Source organism: Dermacentor albipictus, unplaced genomic scaffold, assembly GCF_038994185.2.
Source record: "Dermacentor albipictus isolate Rhodes 1998 colony unplaced genomic scaffold, USDA_Dalb.pri_finalv2 scaffold_21, whole genome shotgun sequence".
NCBI classification, from domain to species: Eukaryota; Metazoa; Arthropoda; class Arachnida; order Ixodida; family Ixodidae; genus Dermacentor; species Dermacentor albipictus.
Window position 1 is genome coordinate 2094953 of NW_027225575.1, and position 21557 is coordinate 2116509.

Here is a 21557-nt window from a genome sequence, read left to right on the forward strand (position 1 = left end):
AAGCAGATTTTCGCTTACTTCAGCCTGTTTATTAAACTTCGTCAATAAATATACATAGTAACAGTAGGAAGAAGTGTACTAATCCAAACACTTTTGTTGACCGACCTCAGCCATTGGCTAATAGCAGCCGTGTATGAGGATCTGCTGTATTTCAAAATAAAGCGTCCCAAAAAGAGTGAGGGGCAGGCTTCTGTTAAAGAGAGGGTGTGAGAGCTAGGTGACTTTGCGCTCCGCTTGCGAGCTCCACGTGCTATGCACAACTACAAAACTTGGCCGAGATGTTCACAGCAGCATATGCTATCCGCAGACTATGTTTTCTCACCAAGTCTGAGGGATGGTTCAGGATCCCTTTAAGCTCAGGCCCTTCATTTCACAGCTTCGATCCATGCTTAGACGTTGCTGCTTCCTAAGCAATGCTGAAGTTGCAAAGCACACCGAGGTTTCTAGCATAGCACAAGTTTGTAGCTTTTTTGTATTTGTTCTTGATCTGTGTGTAGTTGTTGTTATGCCAATTCTACGGGACACTACTGCAGAATTTACTGAATAACGCAGTGACAGCTACACTGGAAAAGAAATCTCTTTGGAACAAAATACTGGATGTAATAAACACAACCATGGCTTCAGTGCACTGGAGTATGTTTGAGTGCCCTGATAAATTTTTTCAGAGGATAACATGTATACTTTAAGACTGCCTCTAAACATCACCTCAGTATACATCACTGAGATTATTATTGTGAACTTGCGTGTGTGTGCTGAAGTCCCTGATTTGCAGTGCAAGTGCAGTTGTGCACTGGAGATATCAAGTCTGTACCATGGTGCAGTATAGAATGAAAACAAGCAATGCGGTTAAATGAAGTATTATGCTTGACACATTGCAGCCTTTAACATCTCAGCAAGTGCAATGTTTTCGAAATTTCCCTTGCTGCTAGTGCTGTACTGAGCTGAGGCTTTACCTTTGTTTGCAGTGATGTCAAATGCACCACGACGGTTTAGTGTCTCAGGGCGTGCAGGGATAATCACGCCACACTGCTACACTGACATGTAAGTGTGGACACACATTTCATACAGTATGTGCTTTTGCTGCACATGGTACATCTTCACTAAACGAAAGATGGGGGAAACCAAGGGGCTTGATCTTTTGTTATTTATAACCATATACAGTTGAACCTCGAATAACAAAGCTGTACTTGCCGCAAAAAACTTAGTTAGAATGCGAATTGTGTTAATTCGAGGTTTTAAGGTTTCAGTATTAAAAACAACTTGATAGGTTCCCAGAGCACTCCGGGTGGATATCTTCTTAGTAAGCACTTATAAACATATCACAAGGTTGAGTCATAATAGCGAGGTTATGAGCGCCAGCACGTGCAGTGCAGATCGCACCAAGAGCAATGCATCCACATGGCTCACAGTGACTGAGATTTGCACATGTTGCGTAGCGCGGCGCTGTAAATCTTGGCAGGATGCCATAGGTGACCATGCTTAGTGCCCACAGTCAGTGCCCACAAATAAAAACGAAAGTGTAAAAAGATACGGATATTGGTCCTGAGTAAAAACAAAAAAAAAGGCAGTTTTGTCAGAAAGGTGGAGCATTGATGGCAATAGCAAAGAGACTGCATGAAGTAAGGTATGTAGTTTTATAAGTCTGACGTGCACATAACAGGTCTCACTTGATGGCCACAAACTCACAGTCACAACGCGAGCGACTGCATTTCGTAAACTTTAGGTTATGCAACCGCCAACACTAGATGCGCGGGAACAACAAAGTGTGCGTGAAGGTCCCATCCATTTCGGCTTGCTGCAGAGAGATAAGAGTTTTAGAATAGGGGCCCCGAACGTTTTGGGGCTACAAGTAAATACTAGTGTTGAAGCCACTGCACATATGCAAGATGCAAACTGCATTTGGGTTTTGCATCGGACACGCCATTTCACTGATTTAGTGACAGTCCCAAAGGCTTTGTGTCCACAAACATAGCGGCACCCATTGAGGTGATGGCTCTAGCCTAGCACCAAACTGGGTTTGATTCGTGGTAATGCATGAAGTTCGTAAGCTAGAAGTGACTGCAGTTATCACTTCAACTAATGTGTGTAATGTAGGTTGATTTATTATACGCTACTGCTTCCAAATTCAATTGTCGATTTCATGGCTCATAGGCCTTACATGGCTTAACTTGGCTGGTGAAGGCACATAAAATTGGTTACTCAAAACTAAGCACAACAAGTTGCTTGTTGCTAGTAGAATAACCTCTAAGTTGTAATTAAATGCAAAAACACAGAAGTCAATGTTCATAATCATCATCATCAGCCTAGTTGCGCCCACTGCAGGGCAAAGGCCTCTCCCATACTTCTCCAACTACCCCGGTCATGTACTAATTGTGCCATGTTGTCCCTGCAAACGTCTTAATGTCATCCGCCCACCTAACTTTCTGCCGCCCCCTGCTACGCTTCCCTTCCCTTGGAATTTAGTCCGTAACCCTTAATGACCATCGGTTATCTTCCCTCCTCATTACATGTCCGGCCCATGCCCATTTCTTTTTCTTGATTTCAACTAAGATGTCATTTACCCACGTTTGTTGCCTCACCCAATCTGCTCCTTTCTTATCCCTTAGCGTTACACCCATCATTCTTCTTTCCATAGCTCGTTGCGTCGTCCTCAATTTCAGCAGAACCCTTTTCGTAAGCCTCCAGGTTTCTGCCCCATGTGTGAGTACTGGTAACACACAGCTGTTATACACTTTCCTTTTGAGGGATAGTGGCAACCTGCTGTTCATGAGAAGTCAAAGTTAACCTTATCATAAAGTGGTATATTTTATTTTAATATTTATAATAGCTTTTCTTCGACACCGTAGTGGCGCTGCAAGCCAAAGACGCTATCCACAAACGCAAAGCCCCATTGTAAAACTCTTCACTCCTGCATGCCCCAACACTAACACCCGTAAAGCTCTTTGGGGCCTAAACATTTCGGGCCCCTATTCTAAAACTTTATTACCTCCAAGATCAATATGGCACATGTACTGTGCACGGATGCGTGCAAAAAGGCAGATAGGTGCACATTCCTGCCTCCCCCCAGAGCGTGCTTGATCACATTACTGCATGTTCACTCCCTCCCCATCACTCTTGCATAGAAGGAATCGTCAGCTCTCGTGTTTCTCCAAGCTGTTTACCAATGCGACAAATGGCGCAGCGGTGTTTCTTGCCTATTGCGTGCCATGCATGTGCTCTGACAGCAGTTTTGCCACTCAAACTTGTCATGCAGATGGATGCTTTAAATAGCTTTTGCCTCACCCAACAAAATTTTTTGCTCGATTTACTAGCCATACAGGCTCCAAGTACATATTGAAATGGCTGAGAACTTCGTGAACTGAAAACTGCGTCACAAAGTTACTTTGTTAAATTGAAAAAATAAATACATGGTTTTAAGTGAAACTGAGATGGGGAAATCAAGACAGTTCGTTAACATTGCGAATTTCATTAAATCGAGGTTTAACTGCAAAGCAAATAGACAATAAATCCCGTGAAAGCATAGAGGAAATTGACTTATCTTTAATTGAAATTTAGAACTAATGAAGAAAAGGGAAATGAAAGTGGATGAAAAGACAACTTTCTGCAGGTTGTAGTATAACTTCCATCTTCTGCATCGCGTTTTTGCTACTGCTGCACCCATCCTCAAGTTCCCCTTTCCTGGGTATTGGAAGTGTTAGCCAGTGCCACTTGTGACTATGGTAGTTTTTTGTTTACCACACCTGACAAATTAGCCCTGGACAGCACAAACTTTACTGAGATATGAGGTCCTGAAAAAAATATCTGGAGTTGTCCTTTAACTGTTTGCATCGAGGCTTTTCACATGTGGGGGCGGTGGAAAGGCTGTGGAACCAAAAACTTCTGATCACCTCATTGGACCTTATCACCCCCCTGTCCTGCCAAAAAGACAGGCCACAGCATGTCATTGGGAATATGCCAATTGGCAAGGGAGTCAAACCAAAGAGAAAGTGAGGAGAAAAATAGATAGGCATTGGAAAGTGTTGCTCATCCTCTTAAAAGAAGGGTGAAATCTGTGTTTGTAACAGTGTCATTAGCTATGTACATGCTTGTTGTATCAGTGACTCAGTGTCATTGAAAATATGCAGATTGTTTGTCGTACTGCTTTTGGTCATGCTAACCAAACATTTGTTGTATTCAATACCATAAGTCAGCTTGAAAGTGCTCTTTAACCAGATTTTTCGAGTGAGTATTGTTAGCACCTATCTTGTATAAAGCTGAATTGTTTTCAGTACACTTATCTTGCTCTGTCTTGGCTTGCCAGTTGGAGTTGCTAATTACAAAACCTCCTTTTGCATAGTTATTGAATAGCATTTCAGAAGATCAGTAAAACTCTTCTTAAAAAGAGCAAACTTCATCTGTCACATTCACTTTGTTAAAACATATGTCTGGTCTAATTAAGGCCAGGTTCAGTTATCAGTTTATTGAGGGTGTTTCAGTACGATTTGCCAGCAATAGTCATGCCTGCATCTTGGTACAACATTGAAATTGTTGGCAGAAATAGACAATGCAGTACCTTCCCTGTCTCCCAACAGAGTGGTGCATCTCTGTGATTTGTCTGAAGGCAATGTGGGCATCAAGGACAACTTGCGCGTAGTCATGCGCAAGCAAGGGAGCCACCTTCAGGGCTTTAGGGATGTGCCTGCCACTCTGTGGGCCACACGCAGTAGCTCTGACAATGAGGAAGAAAAGGAAGATGAGGACGATGTCTCCCAGAATGGTAGGTGATGCTTTTTAAAAGAGTTGTTTGTGTTGTACTGCTGCATCTGATTGTTAGATTATTTTTAAGACACTGACATAAATTATGTTCTCACAACTGACCCTCAAGTTACTTTGTCCTACTGCTGAAATAAAAGCCTGTTAAATTGCCCTTAATTAAGAAGAACAGATAACCTGCAGATATTCAATCATATCGGGCATGCATTCTCCTGAGGTGCCAAATACTCATTTACTCACAATCAGCCATGTACCACTTATTTTAAAGAAGCTTCAGTGCACTGCAAGAGTTGCAATAAAGTGGAGGCAGCTCTAGCTTCGAACGGAAACCATAGGTGAAGTGTGTGTTGCTTTGATCATCCATGTTAAAACAAATACAGAAAACAGCACAGGGTTCATATAAACTATTTTATTTGGTTTGCCTGGCACTACATTACATGTTTTACACAGTTCAGTGCAATTTCTGTGCTGACTAAGCTGGCACCTCCTGCACAGAGCCTGCACTATTAAAGTGAAGCTTTCTTTGCGAATCTTCTTGGACTTCCATGACCATAGCTGCTGGATGCTGCTGTTGTCGTGCCAAATAGCTCAATTACGTACGTGACGGTGGAATCAAACCTCAGTCCCCCAGTACAGCAACCCAATGCTCTAACCATTTGGCCACAATCACACACACACTTCTATTGTGCCTATGCCAGCTAGGTCTTTTGCGACGATTGCTGCATGACACATTGAGTAGCACGAGTGCACAAGATTACATGCGTGCATGCCAGTTTCCTTTACACCAAGGACATGGAAGTGAAATGGGCAAATTTATAGCATTTGATTAATTGCTTCACATAAATTCCCCCCACAAGTTCAGAGAAGACCACGAACTTGGTCTGCCTGATTATTGCATTATTACGAAGTAGCATTATGCAAACACCACTATTTCTCTGGTAAAGAATAAAGTGGTGCAACTTTTTACCAGGTTGCAGGTGAATCAAAGGAATATGAACTTTTTGCAATTTCCTAACTCAATTTGGAACACATCATGGACTAAGAACTCTTGAAGAATGCAACCCTTAGTAATGTCAAGATGCTGCTTGATAGCAGTGAAAAAGATTGCCCTACTGCACTACTGCTACTAACCTGTTATATTTAAGAGCTTCTAATAATTTCCGACAACAAAGGTACCAAAGTTGCAACAGAAGCATGGGAGTCTGAAGCATTTTTGTATCAGTGGCTGATATCCTGTGGCACCTTACTATTAATGACTGTGTTTTATAAAGGAGGCTATTCTGGTAGAATTCAGGTTTAGCCTGGCATTTATAAATTTGTAAAAACTGATGAGGACATAAAAATGAGTAGACTTGGGTTTTATATGGAAACGAAGGACCCACATTGGTCACAGGGTACCAGTGAGTAAATATACAGAAGTGACAATTGACAATTTGAGTATGTCGGCATGTATTTTCACATCAGTACATACTGCAGCATACATGCTGCTGCTGGCTAACTCGATAACTCTGTAGCGTGCACTGACGATATGTTAAAAGTCCCTATATACTTGCAGCTAGCACAACTTTCCATTTCCTGTTTGTTTTTTACTTCAGTGCCTTTGCCACCTGCCGTCACTCTCATTAATTAGACCATGAAGAAGGTTACAGATTGAGCCATTAAGAATTTTTGGCTTTTATTAGAGAGACATTTTGTGAGAGAAGCATTCAACTTGCCACTATGCCACTCCTTTCAGATGGAGTGGCATAGTGGCAAGTTTGACCCTTTTAATGTCACTGATGTACTGGTATGTTTCCACATTTCTATCCTGCCATGTACCTTTTGATATTTCTTTTGTCAGATAGGAATGTGAGGACTGCACCAGGAGAGCATTTGCCATTATCTGTGTCTTTTTTTTCATTTCTGCATAACCAAAAATAATCTATGGTGTTTGTTTTATAATATCAGGAAAAAAAAATTCACCAACTATTACGATATTCCCTAATGTGAAATTTGAACACAGCTCGATACATGTTTTCATTTTGCAATATATTGGCTTGCATGGACAATCTGTCTCGTGTGGCACATTGCAAATTAACCGAAGTGTGGCATGACTATCTCACTAATCAGGAGATCATGAGAGGCAGTGCGTGGGTGACGCATGGGCACAATTAACAGCAGCCGCTGCAGACAGACTTCTGCTCATGCAGCTCTTTGTTTCCATTTAGCATTAGTGGATGCACTCACTGCATGCCATTGGTGAACAGATGATGGCGCGCTACTCTGGCACCATCTCATAGCGGTCGCCGGCACAGAGCCCGTCTTGCTCGGCACAACACTTCTCATGCTTTCGCCATACCCTCCTCCTCCGCTTTCCTCCTCGCAGTCTCCTTGCATTGCTCCGCCATCGCCCTTTCATCCTTTGGTGTGCTCATTTGCTCGGTTATGCCGAGGGAGGATGCTGACGCGAAATGCAGGAACGGGCACCTAAGAGCTGCGCTCTAAACTAATGATGCTGAAAGGGTTGAAGAACAGTGCTATCTACACGGTATACAGGAACTGTCCGACAGGTTATGCACTGAAAAAGAGTCTAGAAGATTTTGCCATCTCAGCAATACAAATCAATCCTTGTGCCTGTTGTCATTGCTTTATGTGCAGTGTGCCTACATAACGAAGCAATGAACCGCTGGTCTAGCTAAGAGCAACGGTGCACCATGACAAAGCATGGTGCACTAAGCAGGGGAAGTCATGTTTCTCAGTTGGTTAATGTATTCTCTTCACTGTACAGGCACATCACATCTAAACAAACCATAGGAGTTGATGTGTATTGCTAGAAAGGCAAAACACTCTTCCACTTTTTTGCTCAAAACATTACACACATTAGCACAAGCATCTTACCTTGGAGAGTACTCTGGCCACAGCTCACGTCACATACTCAACCTGCTAGTGCTTCATAGCAGGTTGAGTTCTATTCATAGAAAGAATTCATAGAATATTCATAGAAACAATATGTAGTACAGGATCCTGCAATTAAATGTGTCTTTAGAGTTTTAGGCTGCCATATTTTATTACTTCCACGATAAGTAAGTATGCATGTCTGTGCAGCAATTTACTAAGGATTTTTCACCTTCACTGTGAAATTAATGATTTAGCTAACTGATTTAGCTCTTACTGCCACTGAAGATTGGTAAACAGCATGAAAAGTGAACCTTAATGAAAAAGGAAAAAGAAAAGCAAATTTTAGCATCATGAATAGAGTTGTGTCACATTCTGCCATAATGATTCTTCACTTTTGTCTGTCGACGCACATAATTGCTACCCAATAACTATGTCAAATAGCTGAGCTGGAAAAAAAACTTCAGAATCAGGATGCCTTTGGAAAGCATATCCCAAGGATTTTCTCTGGTTATTCAAATCATTTACTGTGACAGCAGCACATTGCACACTTTGGCTTTTTCAACATGGCGCAAGCACAGTGAAACCCTGGCTCTTCCTATGCAACAACAGTAAATAGCCTCTTCTTATGTGGCAGCGTGCTGCACTTAAAGCTAAAAACTCGGTACTGGCTCTATATTGTCTGCCTTTCTTTCTAATGCCATGCCACTGCCTCCTCCAAATTATTTCAGAATCAGTTTGACCTGCTCAGACAAATTCATACCCTCCTTCATGCATAGCATGCGTGCTACAGTTTTCTTTATGTGGTGTTGTGCAAGTTTTACTGCAAAGAAATGCGAACTATTCATACAAGGATATACGACTCGCATGCATGTTGCTTTATACTTTTGTATAGCAATTGTTAATCCCCCCCCTCATATGTAATGCCCAAGCTGGGCCTTTACGGTAAATGAATAAATGAAAGGGCACATACTATTTTGCACTAAGAATGTCTTTCTCAGTTTTTTCGACCTGATCACCCTTTACATATATCTCAGTGCTTGCCTTGCCATGGAGACTAACTATGCGAAGCAAATTATACTGATACATTTGCAGCCTGATTGTATTAAGTGAGTTATCTTGAGTACATACTGTGCAAGCAGGAAAAAAAATTGTAAAATAATTGTTCAATGTATATGGTAGTTGAGTAGGCCATCACAAGCATTTCTGAAAGACTGGAAATAAAGTGGCAGCATGGTGTTTACTTCGAGTGCAGAATATTGGATACTGGACAGTGATTTGAGCCATATCTTTCACTTGGTTTAATTGAAATTGCAAGTGTATTCTGCATAAGGTTCAATGTGCATTATATGTGATGATTTTTAGGTTTTACTGAATTTTTAAACATGCTTGTTGCAGATAACACAATTCTGGTCCTTGAGCTGGATTATTCAGAGAGGCAGACATTTGTACAAGAAATCGAAACACGTATTCAACTAATTAACAAAGATGCACCAACTAACTTCTTAATTAATTACTTTACGATGCATGTTGCAATTGCAAGGCATATCCAGTTGGAATTAATTTCCAGACTGGCACCAGTTTAGTGGTATGCATCATAAACCTCGCCATAAGTGTGCACTGTGGTTCCACTTACCTTTTTTTAAGAGAACTCTATTTTATGCATTGAAGCACAAAAGTAACTGGAATGCTCCTGTATTTTGTCCCACACTTTGGGAAATATCTCAAAACTGGTGTTCTCCTGGAAATTAATTTCAAGTGGATACGTCTTGCAAACTCACTGGCTACAATTCATAAATTGAAATATGCACCGTAATGTAATTAAGAAGTTAAATTATATAAATGTCTGCTTTGATTTCTCATGCTAATAATGCCCGCCTCTTCGAATAGTCCAGCTCAAGGACAAGAACTACGCTGTCTACAACAGGCAATGTTTAAAAAATTCCATAAAAATTTTAAAAATGATCACCCTGTGTAATCATGATACATGCCAGTGTTTGAAAAAGCCTGCGGGTGCAGTGAAAAAAATGGAAGCATTTGCACTGTGGCTTAAATTGAGGCTCTGGTTGATGCGCATTTTAGCTCTATGTATCAACAATACTAGGAAAGGCAGTTACCTAGTTATGGAGTCCTTGTGACCAAAGTGTGTCATTCTGGCAGCTAGCTACAAAGCATAATAATCTTTAAGCAAAGCTGGGATTACAGTTATAGAAAAGTGGTGAAAGTGAAGATTGCAAAATGTGGGATTGAATGTTGTTTGGGCTTCTTTCATTTAGTGCAAGCTAGTGTGTCTTTTCGTAGTTGGTAATGCGAAGAAAATAAGTGTTTTCTGAAAGAAAAGAAAGCTGAATGTCCAGGAACCTTCATTGGCACACAGTTTCTTATGATGGCATTCCAGTTTATTCACACCTGCATGATGCAAATCGAATGCTGCAACAGATTACCACTCTTAAACTGCTGTTATTTTTCTTGGTTACGATTGGCTTTCTGAGGTGACACAACAGTTTTTTGCAGCTGCACCTCCATAGACACATGTCGGCCCTCGGGAGCTTGCATCTCAGTAGTGCACATTTAAAGCAAGATTTGCGAGACGGGAATTTGAGATAGGTGGCATACTTGCCTTCCTAAAGCTTTGCAACAGACTGCTAGGGGAATGTGTCATCTGCTGTGAGGCTGAACTCTAGTAGTAAAAAGAAAAAAAGAAAAAAAAAGTTGCATCCCTCTTTTGCAATTACCAATAAACTTAAGCATTCAGAGTTTGCCTTGAAAGAATTTATCCTTACTCTCTATAATTGTCTCTGAAAACTCTATCACTTTTGATTGACCGCAACATTTAATCTGTGCTGCCCACTGCATCTGTACCTAGTACAAATTTCTTGAACTCAGCAGCCATCCTAAACAGGATGGTGATCTGTGCCTTGACTAACTGCTTTGCCAGCGTGTTCAGCGATACATGATGGTCTTGGGAACAGAAAGGAAATATTGGGGCTATTTTATTTGTCAAACACGTTATGTGACCGCAGAAGCTGTGGTTAGTGAGTGTCATGTTGTGTGTGGTGTGTCAATGAAATGGTGATGACGATGAAGAGTGGAAGACACAGTGCTGCTGGCATTTGATGGGTAGAGGAGGAAGAAAAAAAAGTCTGGAATTAACAAAAAAGCATATTGGACCAATGGCAAAGTTACACATGGAGGAAAAAAAAAGTTTTGGGAGAACTTTGTGCGGCAGCACAGAAGCGAGTGGTTCGAGGCTGTAGGAGCTCATACAAGGCTGAAGGGCTCAAAGCCGGATTGCTGCCTGGCGATTTCACCTGCCTGGCGGTCATCAGTTGTAGCCCGGCACCTGCTTGATGGTTCTCTGGGGCAAGATTATGTTGGGCCTACCTTGCCATTCATGCAGTCATCATCAAGCGTGGTCTACCAACTTGTAACCAGTCCCACATTAATGTGGGACTGGTTACATTCACCCTGTGGATGTAAGCATCCACTGGGTGAATGCTTACATGAACTTTATCTTTAATGTCCCTTGTATAGTCCACTGCACGTGTGATGGGCTAAGCGTAATTTCTAATGCTCTGGCTCATATTCCTTAATTCCTACCGTTTTTTATTCTTCCTCTTCCGCCCACCACATACCAGCAGCACTGTGTCTTCCACTCTTTGCCTTAGTTGTCATTGTTTCATTAATGGCACCGCACAACATCCAGAACAGCATACACAACACGAAAGCAAGTGCTACAGGAACAGTGAAAGTAGTCACAAAGATGTGTGCAAGTACATGCCATTGAACTGTTTGCTGTCAGTGGATTAAGCAAATTTCACAGGCCTGTCCTGTATGGAAGGCACTCTTGTCCAAAAGTAGCCCATGGGGACAGCCCAAGTATGTGCAACTAACCCAGTCACAGTGTTCTTTGCTCATTGCAGAGCATCTGGAAGCTGCGCACCTGATTCTTCTTCTTGCGATGCAACCTAACTCATTCTGTTCAGCCCTTTCCTCTCAGTGGAGCAATTTCAGAGCCATGCTATGTTGTTATGAGACACTGCAGAAGTTGAGCGAATGAACCCTCACATGCTTTTACCAGCTCTTGAGGATGATGCAGTGCTGCCTCCAGAGAAAGCCACACTAGTTTGTCACATACCGCTTGTGTTGTTTCATGTGGCATTTCGTCTGGATGGAGCACTGCCAGGATCTCACACACGTCACTCAAGCATAGAGTTAAGTTCAGCCATGAAGATGCTCATGGGATTTCTCTAGACAGCATGTGCTGTCATATACATATGTAAATATGTGTATGTATGCATCTATGTAAGAACTGTAAAAGGTATTTATGTAAGAAAGCATGCAGTCATTCAATATTTTCCACCACGCGCCACTCTGCGACTTACAAATCTGAAGTCAAAACAAGCTCTTTAAGGTTTCCTGAGCTCCCTTGTGACCGGGCCCAATTGCCAAGTCAGTTGGGCTTTTGATGCATTTGTGTGCATTGTTAGAACTAGTCTGCAGGTTTCTTAATAATTATGGTGCTACAGTGTCGTTGAACTTGAAAAATAATCTCTCTGCTCACTCATCAGACAGCACAGCAGTAATAATGTGCATCCTTTGCTGAAGCAGCCTCTTAGAGGAGGGGACGTTTTGCCTGGAAGTTTCAAGAAAATTTAGGGGCCAGAAAAGTATCTGCCTTACAAGTATTCTTCCCGGTGAAATACAAACTTGCCTGCTTGTGTGGCAAACTGGTGTGCTGTTCACAGATTCCACCCAGTTGCAACCATTGGTGGAGCAGGGACAGAAGAAATGCTGGACTGCATTTGGGCAAGACCCACTTGTGCTGTTTGTGGTGCTGGCGTGTGTTGTGGTGCTTATACTACCACTTGAGGATGCACGTGACACCAGCAACCACCCATTGCTTGCACACTTGCCTATGAGCCACGAGCACAAGCTCTTCGCTGCATACATTCTTGGTAGGTCCAACTCATATGAAATACAAACTTCGTAGCTTGTGTGACTAACTGCCATGCTGTCTGCATTCTTGTAACGAGTTGCCATTGTAATGGGTCACCGAAAAGCCCAACTGCCGCTTTGGTTAGGTACATCCCATTGTCACATAGTTTCAGAAGCTGTGAATAGACCAAGGTAAAGTAATGCAGCCACTTCAGTAACTTTTGCAAACATTGCATTCAGCATTGAAAACATCTGGAATTTTTATCAAGCTTATCACTTACAGAATGCACACATCACCCCCTCCTTTGAGTTGCAGTCTTTTCTATGTGCATTCGAAGCCAGGTGGAATGACTTATAAATTGAATCAGTCAACCATGTTTCTGTTCGAACTAGTATGTCAGACTTCTGTGATGACAGAAGTCCCTCGAACAGCCTTCTTTATGCTTCAATGATTAAGATTGTGCATCTTCAGCAACGAATAAGGTAGCCTATTTCATCAACATGTTTTTTTTTTGTTAATGTTATAATGATAGGATTTAGTTTCATCCCGCCCATACGCAGCTCAATCATTGATTAGCTTGTCATATGAGATCTCAACATTTAAACTTTTGGCCTTTTCAGCCATTGATCTTTGCCATAATTGTGTTGTATAGCCATCTTGAATTTGTTTTGAGAAGTTCTAGGATACAGAGAGGTCACCGTTATTCAATTTATAGGAGGCCTTTAGCACAGATACCTTTTTGTAACAATCCTGAAATTTTATTATAAGACGCCACACTTCATTTTGAGCCTTTTTACCCAGTCTGTGAATTATTTCTATACAATTTCTTATTACTCTTAATTATAGAGTTCAAAATGTCCATCCATATATATTGAAAATATTTTGCAGACATGAAAGTTCTTTTTAAAACTTTTCACATTGGCAGACACTTTGAATTCTGTAAATTCTGCAAAGTCTGTAGATGGTTCCTTTCAATGACGGATTTGGGTTACCTACGATGTGTTTAAATTCGGTCATGCTAAAAAAAAAATCTAAAAAATCTAGTGTGTTGCAGGTGTATAGCATTTAGTGATTAGGAAGCTAAGTTTACTAGTTGACTACTTTCTATGTGCAGGACTCATGACAACATTCATTGTCCGCAAGTAAGGGATGGTTTTTTTCACCTGTGCTCAAGAATGGTTGGACACCTTTAAAGCCAATCAGGCCAACTTTGAGAAAGATTGGACATGAAATTGTGTGACCTGTTCATCCCAATGACGTTTTGTTCGTTATTAAATAAAGTGTGCCTGATCTTGGTAAATAGTAGAACTTAGTTCTTCAATCGACATTTCCAACATGTCTTTCATTAAATTTATACAGGCTCTTAAAGAAAAAAAAAAAGCGGAGTAACTTATGTCATGACGACTGTCGACGACAATGCATGTAGCACTAAATCCATATAGCAACTCAACGTATGGCCACTGTCAAAATGAGCTATGTATGAGGCATGTATTGCTGCGGAATTTCTCTTTTGTGCTTCCCTAAGAGCACTTGGCGCCACCTGGCAGCACCACCACGCTGAGCCATGCCATTGTTTTTTTCTGATTTTGTGTTTTTTCTCCTCTTATCTGCTGCTAATACCCCGATGCGCCTGCGCTGGCATGGTCTGATATTTAAGTGTTTCCCTCGAATAAACCTCAGTTGTTAGTTTGCGCCTGTCCTGTCTTCTTCCTTGTGATCGTCTACAAAGAGCATCCAATCTTTCCAAATACAATGAACCAACTTGCCCAACAATGCACTCTGCTAAACCACCACAAAGCCTGCGTGTGGCCTCCAAAAATGCATGGCGCACCAGTGTGTGCAAATGCTGAGAAACGCACCATGCATCAACTGGGCTCCTCTTTCACACTTCTTTTTCAACATACTGCGACATCTAGTGGCACTGACGAGAAGTCCGCCTGTGGCCTTCGAGACGAGAAACGTGGCGCGCCAGTGCCAGAGAATGCTGAAATTGTTCCCTCACTTGCTGCACACTCAGTTTTGCGAGAGGTTGGCGAGAGGTTCATTGAAGAGTGGCACCTGTCCAGTGCATTCATGGCACAGCTCGCTAAAGTGTTGGCATGAAAGGCATTCATTGAAAGTGGCACATACCCAGTGCATTTGTGCCTGTTAATGTGTCAGGTTGCTGTCGTTGAGGAACCCTTGTGATGTGGGTTCAATTCCACTTGGCATCGGAGAAATTTAATGGATCTTTTTAGCCAATGTAGAGGGGCACATTTCCAGTGGCACATACCCAGTGACTCAAGTTAGCATCAAAGAGGTTCATTGAGGAGCAGCACAGCCCGAGTGGTGCATACCCAGAGCTCCAAGTTGGCCTCAAAGAGTGACTTAAAAAATAAATGTATACCCAGTCCCGCATCTACAATGACCTATGTCGGTGTGAAAGAAGGTTGGTGAAGAGCGGAATGTATGTACACATTGCCACATACTCAATGACCCAAGTTGGTCAGATGGTTGGTTTTAAACCCTGCTCACTCAGCACAGCAATCTGATGCACTACTCATTCATCCCAGTGACCTATGAATGCACTGGGTATGTGCTGCTCTTCAATGAACCTCTGGCAAACTTGGGTCACTGATTATGTGCCACTTAGTATGTGGCAAGCGAGGAAACAATTCTCCGCGTTTGCAGGTACTGGTGCGCCGCGTTTATTTCCTAGGAGGCCATGCACAGACTTCACGGCAGTGCCACTAAATGACTCTGTGTGTCCAGAAGGAAGTGCGAGAAAGGAGCCCCGTTGCCACATGAAGTATTTCTCAGTGTCCACATGCACCAATGCGCCATGCATTTTGGAGGCAACGTGCAACCTTCGCGATGGCAGTGCCTCATGGCGCTGAGTAATCTTAAGGATGCGCGAAAGAGAACCACTGCAGTGCACGCCTCATACATAACTCATTTTTAACGGTGGCAATATGGTGTGTCTCTATATTGATTCAATGCTAATGCATTACCGTCGACAGTCATAGTGGGATTTTATACAAAATTTTCTTGGGAAAGGGCTACTCTTAGAAAATAACTGCACCACTGTGAACATAGTTTGATCGCATAGAATTTATTTTTGCATAAAGGTAATGCAGATGTTGCTACTACTGTAATAGCCAATTGTTACAAGCGATATATTGTATGTCACGTTGTCGTAAGTGCATTATGTAGCATATTCTGTTCTTTTTCAACAGAACTGTTTGTTGGTCTAGTTGGCGCTTGCTGAAAGACATGTTTTTTGCCATAAAAAGCTTTTCGTAGAAGAGAATATTCTCACCACTGCAAATATGGAGTCTGTGCGCTATTATAATGTGGAAGTTGTGTGGCCTTATTCTGGGCCTTACCATTCTGTATTGCTGATTATGGTAAGCAGCTCCCTTATGCAAAGTGATTGGCACTTCTGATTACTTTGTAAATGGCCAATTCTATGTATTGTATTTTCCAGACTATATATAGTCTATACCCAGTGTATAGTCCGCAGGGGCCAATTTGGGCCTAAAATAAATTTTTTTTTTAGATATTCCCCACCCACAATATAGTCTGCAGAGACAAACCACTAAGGACGAGCTTGAACAATGCCATTAAGGTTCTGTGTCTTTTCATTGCCATCACAAATGTTATTGTGCTTTGTGCATCTATGAAGTTCTGTTTAAGTGCATGGCACATTTCCCAACAAGGTTTTGCACGAGTCTACGCAAGTCTCACTTTACATATTGTGAGCGGCATTTGCTTGCATATCACGAGCTGCCAGTGTGGACGGGAAATAGTGCTCATGCTCAGTGACTGTCATTGCGCAGCTGGTTTTGCTGTGTTCTACTGTGGGAAATATTTATAAGCACACTGTGAACTTGTTTTCTTCAAGTCTGCTTCTCAGGGATTTTCAGTAGTCTAGAAAAACTCAGGGAAAACTCAGGGAATTTGTGCCTCTATCAGGGAAAATTAGGGGTAATTTTATTGAAAGGGTCGAAAGTCCCGGTAATGCTGGCTCGAGTAACAGACAGGAATCGTAATGAATCGTCTTTGACGGCCTGTCGTCGGCTTGAGGTGCTACCAGTGTACAGTCAACGACCGACTTTCCGGATTCCCGATAATTTGGACGGCTTCGCGGCACCACCACGTGCTGCATAGAGTCAATTTGTATTAGAACATCTGAAATTTCGGACGCAAGAACTCTTCGCCGTCCGATTTTCCGGGTGTTTCACCGTGACCGCAGGTCCGAAACGGCATTAATGCCACCATTGCTGCCATTTTGATTACCTCGCCGCCTCAAATCGGCGTTCTCGCACGCAGATCCGCTGGCAGCCATGGCCACCACTGCGGCAACGCTAGGCCTTGCTGCCTCGAAGTTCGCTATGAAGTTTCTTGCCGTTGGGTGCCGTGTTTTTTATTGAAAGAATTCACTGCTGTCAGCAATGGCACGGACTCCGCCTTTGCGGTCTTAGCGATTGGCTTAGAAAGCACGGTGCATTGCCTAATGTCAGATCCCGAAAGTCAGCTTCGCCTCCTTACAGATATGTTACTTGGTGAAGCATACGCAAAAGTATTGCAGTGAAGCATAACAAGCGTGGGAAGGGGCTATTGCCACGGGCCACACTATGTATTCCTTAATTATACACGCGTGCACCCGGTATTTCCTGTCAGATCACTAGCACCGATATGCCTAATACGTGTACCGACAGGCCTTCAGAGCGTTTTCGAATGTGCCTGTGGCGGTTTGAGCCCTTAAGGGCAGTAAATGACAGGCATTTATTTTTTTCCAACTGGCCAATTTTTCGGACGTTTTCGCGGCCCCTAAGGAGTTCAAAAACTCGGACGTGGACTGTGCAACTGACCAAGAAGATGCTTCAAATGGTTCGTGGGGCGAACGAGTGGCGGAAGGAGTACAAGAACAGAAAGGACCAACGCATTGAGGCATGAACGGGAAAGGAAGCGTGTTGCCGCCATTTTGAAGGAGCTTGAGCTCAAAAAAACAAAGTGTTGGCTGATGCCGAGATGCAAGTGTCCCTCATCCAAGCCAAAATAAACTCTCTAAATAGGTGAAACACAACACTGAGGCATCGTGCGCGGGCTGAGAGTATGTCAGAACAGTTGAGGTTGACTTACGAGCTGTTGAGAGAGAATCTCAATTGTGACAAAGTTCGGGCCTCATACCACTGAGCTTGCTATCAGTTGATGCAAATAGCCCATATTCGAAAATATTTGCTTTTGCGTGCATCTCCTTTTTTATTCGTATTTGAAAATGTCCGACTCCATTTGCAATTTTTTGGAAGAGATTTTATTTGCCGTGCATATTTACTAACTTCTCCCTTCTATTCTCTTTTTGAATAACATAAACACTACTCCTTAGTATTCAAATTAGATTAAGTCGTTTTTTTTTAAATTTTTTTTTCATATGCTTACTAGAGAATGACAGCACCGGGCGATATGGTTTCAGCTTGGCTTGACAAAAACATAGTTCTGCATCAGTCAGGGAATTTTGCAAAGGCACTCAGGGAAAACCTGGAAAACTCAGGGAATTTGGAAATGTTAACTTGGTAGACACCCTGAACCATGTATAGACGGCACCCTGCAGAAGGTAAAGCTTTTAAACTTGTCTAATCTGGTAATTCGGTACTAATTATGGTACTCCTAAATAGCACAACTTGGAAACTGAAGACTCGAAATTTAATTCTTTTTCTGGTTGTGACAAGATTACAGCTGCATTCTTCCCTCTTCACATGCAACAGAGAGTAATACAATGACACAAGTGTCCACTATGGGCCATAAGGGGGCACCAAATCTGTACGGTATCGAGGCTCACTTGTATCTAGAGTGAGTGTGATGTGTCAGCAAGACCTTCAAGGTAGATTTGTAGTCATATAAGTGCCATCGCTGTAACACTGGCAACAGCATCTGCACTGCTGCATTAGGGATGACAAAATGTCATGTAATCAGCAAGCTGTGATGGAATCCTATTTTCTTGAAGTATGTAGTTGGCCGCATGGTGTGACATGAATGGTGTAGCTGTAATGTTGCACTGTTATCATGCACACAAGCTTGTTCAACTACTTTGCACACACCACAGAACTGCCATTTTCAACCTTGGCATGGTACAGTGAACAGAATTTGTCCATGTTTGCTTTGCTTCTACAGTAGCTGAAGGGGGAGACTGTGTTCTCAGTGCGCAGAGGAAAAGGAAAGCACTGGGCTTGCATAGATGTCTGATCATGGCGAACACCTCTTTGTTTCTCCATAAAGTAAATGTGAGGTGCAATGGTGATTGGAAGGAAGAAGCAAAGGGAAATATAGACAAGCGTGCGATACTGGTGTCATTTTCGTTTCTTTGATCCAGAGCTCTTCTTTGGAATGTAGGCCTTCCACTTACGTACTGTCATACCCCACAGCTAAAGTGACACTTGAAACATGCCACTTCTGGATAACTTCTGATGCAATGTATTTCTGGGTACATCAACCAACACGTATTGCTGTTGTGAGCTTGAGGGAGCTTTTGCTCTGTATCTTTAAGGAAGGTAACCGGTGACCATATTGACATGCGTACTTATTTATCTTTTTCCAGGAACTGCATTTCACCCACCAACAACCTAATGTTATCGCGCAGTGCAAGACATGCCTGTATTATTTGCAACTTACTCAAATGTTATTGTTGATTCTATTTGTAACGTACATTCTCGCCAAACTTTGTGTAATCAGATTGTATGCGTGATGCAAATTATGTAGTACTTTCTGGAAGGCATGCGGGCACTGGTGATTCTGGAACCTTCGGTAAATCATGTATAAAAGCTGATGCGCTTGACCCACATATCAGATTTTTGATGATTGCCAACTGTGTTCGCCGCCGCTATTGCGCTTTGAATGTCATTTGCTTTTAGGGGCACAAGTTCACCCAATAAAGAATTAGTTTTGTCATTCACAGTTTTGCTACTGTGTTTTTGACCATCACTATGATGTGACATGTGCTGGAGGTGCTTTTGTGCTCATGTACCGGAAGCCCCTATCAAACCCACATCTCGATGACAACACCAGTGTGCCCCGAACCATAGAGCAAGCCACAGGCTACAAAACCTGCCCCTGGAGCACGTACTTCTACCTGAAATAATCAGGAAGATAGTGGCCAAGTCAACAACCACACTGCAACCTCAGCAACCTCCATCGTGCTGCAAAAGCCCGGGGAGCCACCGACCTTCTGTGGATCATCGTTTGAAGACGCGGAAAACTGGCTAAAAACATACGAAAGGGTCACTACATGCAATAACTGGAACTGCAATGACAAGCTGCAGCATGCATACTTATCCTTAGAAAATGCCGCTAGGACATTGTTCGAGAATCACGAGTCAAGCCTGATAATGTGGGACCTCTTCTGCAGCACCTTGAAAACTTTCACGAGCGTCATCTGCAAAGAGAGGGCTGAAGCAATACTGGAATCCCGTGCACAACTTCCAAATCAGCACATTGCGATTTACACAGAAAAGACGACCCGCTTGTTTCACCACGCCGACCCAGACATGTCTGAGGACAAGGAAGTTCACTTTCTAATGTGTGGTGTGAAACATGAGCTTTTTGGCAGATCGATTCGCTGTCCACCCAAAACCATCACAGAATTTTTAATGGAAGTTACAAACATTGTGAAGACGCTGGAAATGTGCAGATGGCAATACAACCACCAAGTGCTTTTGCTGAAAAGCGAAATCTAAGCGCTGGGCTCCAAAGAGCTCTGAGAGACCATCAGAGCCATTGTACGCAAAGAACTGTGCAGGATGTTCCCTTCTATGCAACTCCAATAGCCTCCATGCTGACATTGTCCAAGAGGAGGTCCAGCAGCCACCCGGAGTCCTTGAGTTGACACTTCCTCAGCCAGAAGCGATAACCTACCCATAGCCCGCCTTCATGTTCCCCCCTCCACGCTGCCAGCTCGCCCGCCTGTCGCCCAGCACAGCTAACCAAGGAAGACATGTATGGCATGCTCCAGACCACTGCCCGCTCTGCTATCACTGCAGAGAAGCCGGCCATGTGTACTGCCGACGCCCATACTGCGACTTGGGACTATGAGGGCTTGCCGTGAACGGCCCCGTGATATCACAGACTACCCCGCCACTGCTCAGTGGAGCCCTCAACGACTGTACTGTTCGCCGTCACCGGGCCGCTACCTCTCTCTGTAGCACCGACAGTACACTGGCCCATCCCATGGATGGTCCCTTAGCCCCTACCGAGAAAACTAAAAGCAGCAACCGATGGAGATGCAGTTGCTAAACATCAAAATGCCGAACATCCTCCGTCGATAACAACACTTCAAGATCATCTGTCCAATGTCTGATAACGTAGCAACGACGTGCCGCCATCCCGACAAAGCCTGGAAGCCAAGAATATGCCAACAAATGAAGACCTGACGACACAATGTACCAGTCAACGGTCAATGCGACACAGCCGTGATCAGACGCCAAGAACTAACTTCAACACAAGGCTAAGAACTACCGGCCTTGATGTTCTACTAATTGATGACCAAAATTTCACTGCTCTAGTTAACATAGGAGCCAAGGTTGTCAGGGTTGACTCGCAATTCTCGAACAATGTCCTGGCGGCATTTATTAAGGGTAAGTATACATGCTGCAGCTTGTCATTGTAGTTCCAGTTAGTGAATGTAGTGACCCTTTCGTGTGTTTTTAGCCAGTTTTCCGCATCTTCAAACGATGATCCGAACTAAAATGTCACTGCTCTAGTTAGCACAGGAGCCGACTGCTCTGTTGTCAGTGGACCCTTGGTCGCCAAGTTGAAGAAAGTCAACACTGTTTGGGAAGGCCCTCAAATCCAGACAGCTGGAGAACACCTTGCAATGCTGACCGGAATCTGCAAGGCAGAAGTTACAGTTCATGACCGGACTTACCCTGTGACCTTCGTTATATTGCAACAATGCTCACAGGATGCAATTCTCAGCATGGGCTGCCTGAGCCAACCCGGCGCAGTCGTCAACTTAAAG

At 43.0% G+C, this 21557-nt stretch overlaps 1 protein-coding gene across 3 annotated transcripts in view; it reads left to right on the forward strand.

The window, feature by feature from the left end:
• Positions 1 to 19493, forward strand: part of LOC139052309 (motile sperm domain-containing protein 1) — a 28790-nt gene extending 9297 nt beyond the window's left edge. For 2 of the 3 annotated variants that reach the window (XM_070529403.1, XM_070529405.1), the window contains 4 exons: positions 966 to 1041; positions 4572 to 4756; positions 12375 to 12584; positions 13680 to 13865. In XM_070529403.1, the coding sequence (XP_070385504.1) occupies positions 966 to 1041; positions 4572 to 4756; positions 12375 to 12584; positions 13680 to 13711 (503 nt within the window). In that variant the 3' untranslated portion in view covers positions 13712 to 13865. Of the gene's footprint in view, positions 1 to 965; positions 1042 to 4571; positions 4757 to 12374; positions 12585 to 13679; positions 13866 to 19142 lie in introns of those variants that run through there. The other variant, XM_070529404.1, reaches the window with a different exon arrangement.
• The last annotated feature ends 2064 nt before the right edge of the window (positions 19494 to 21557 follow it).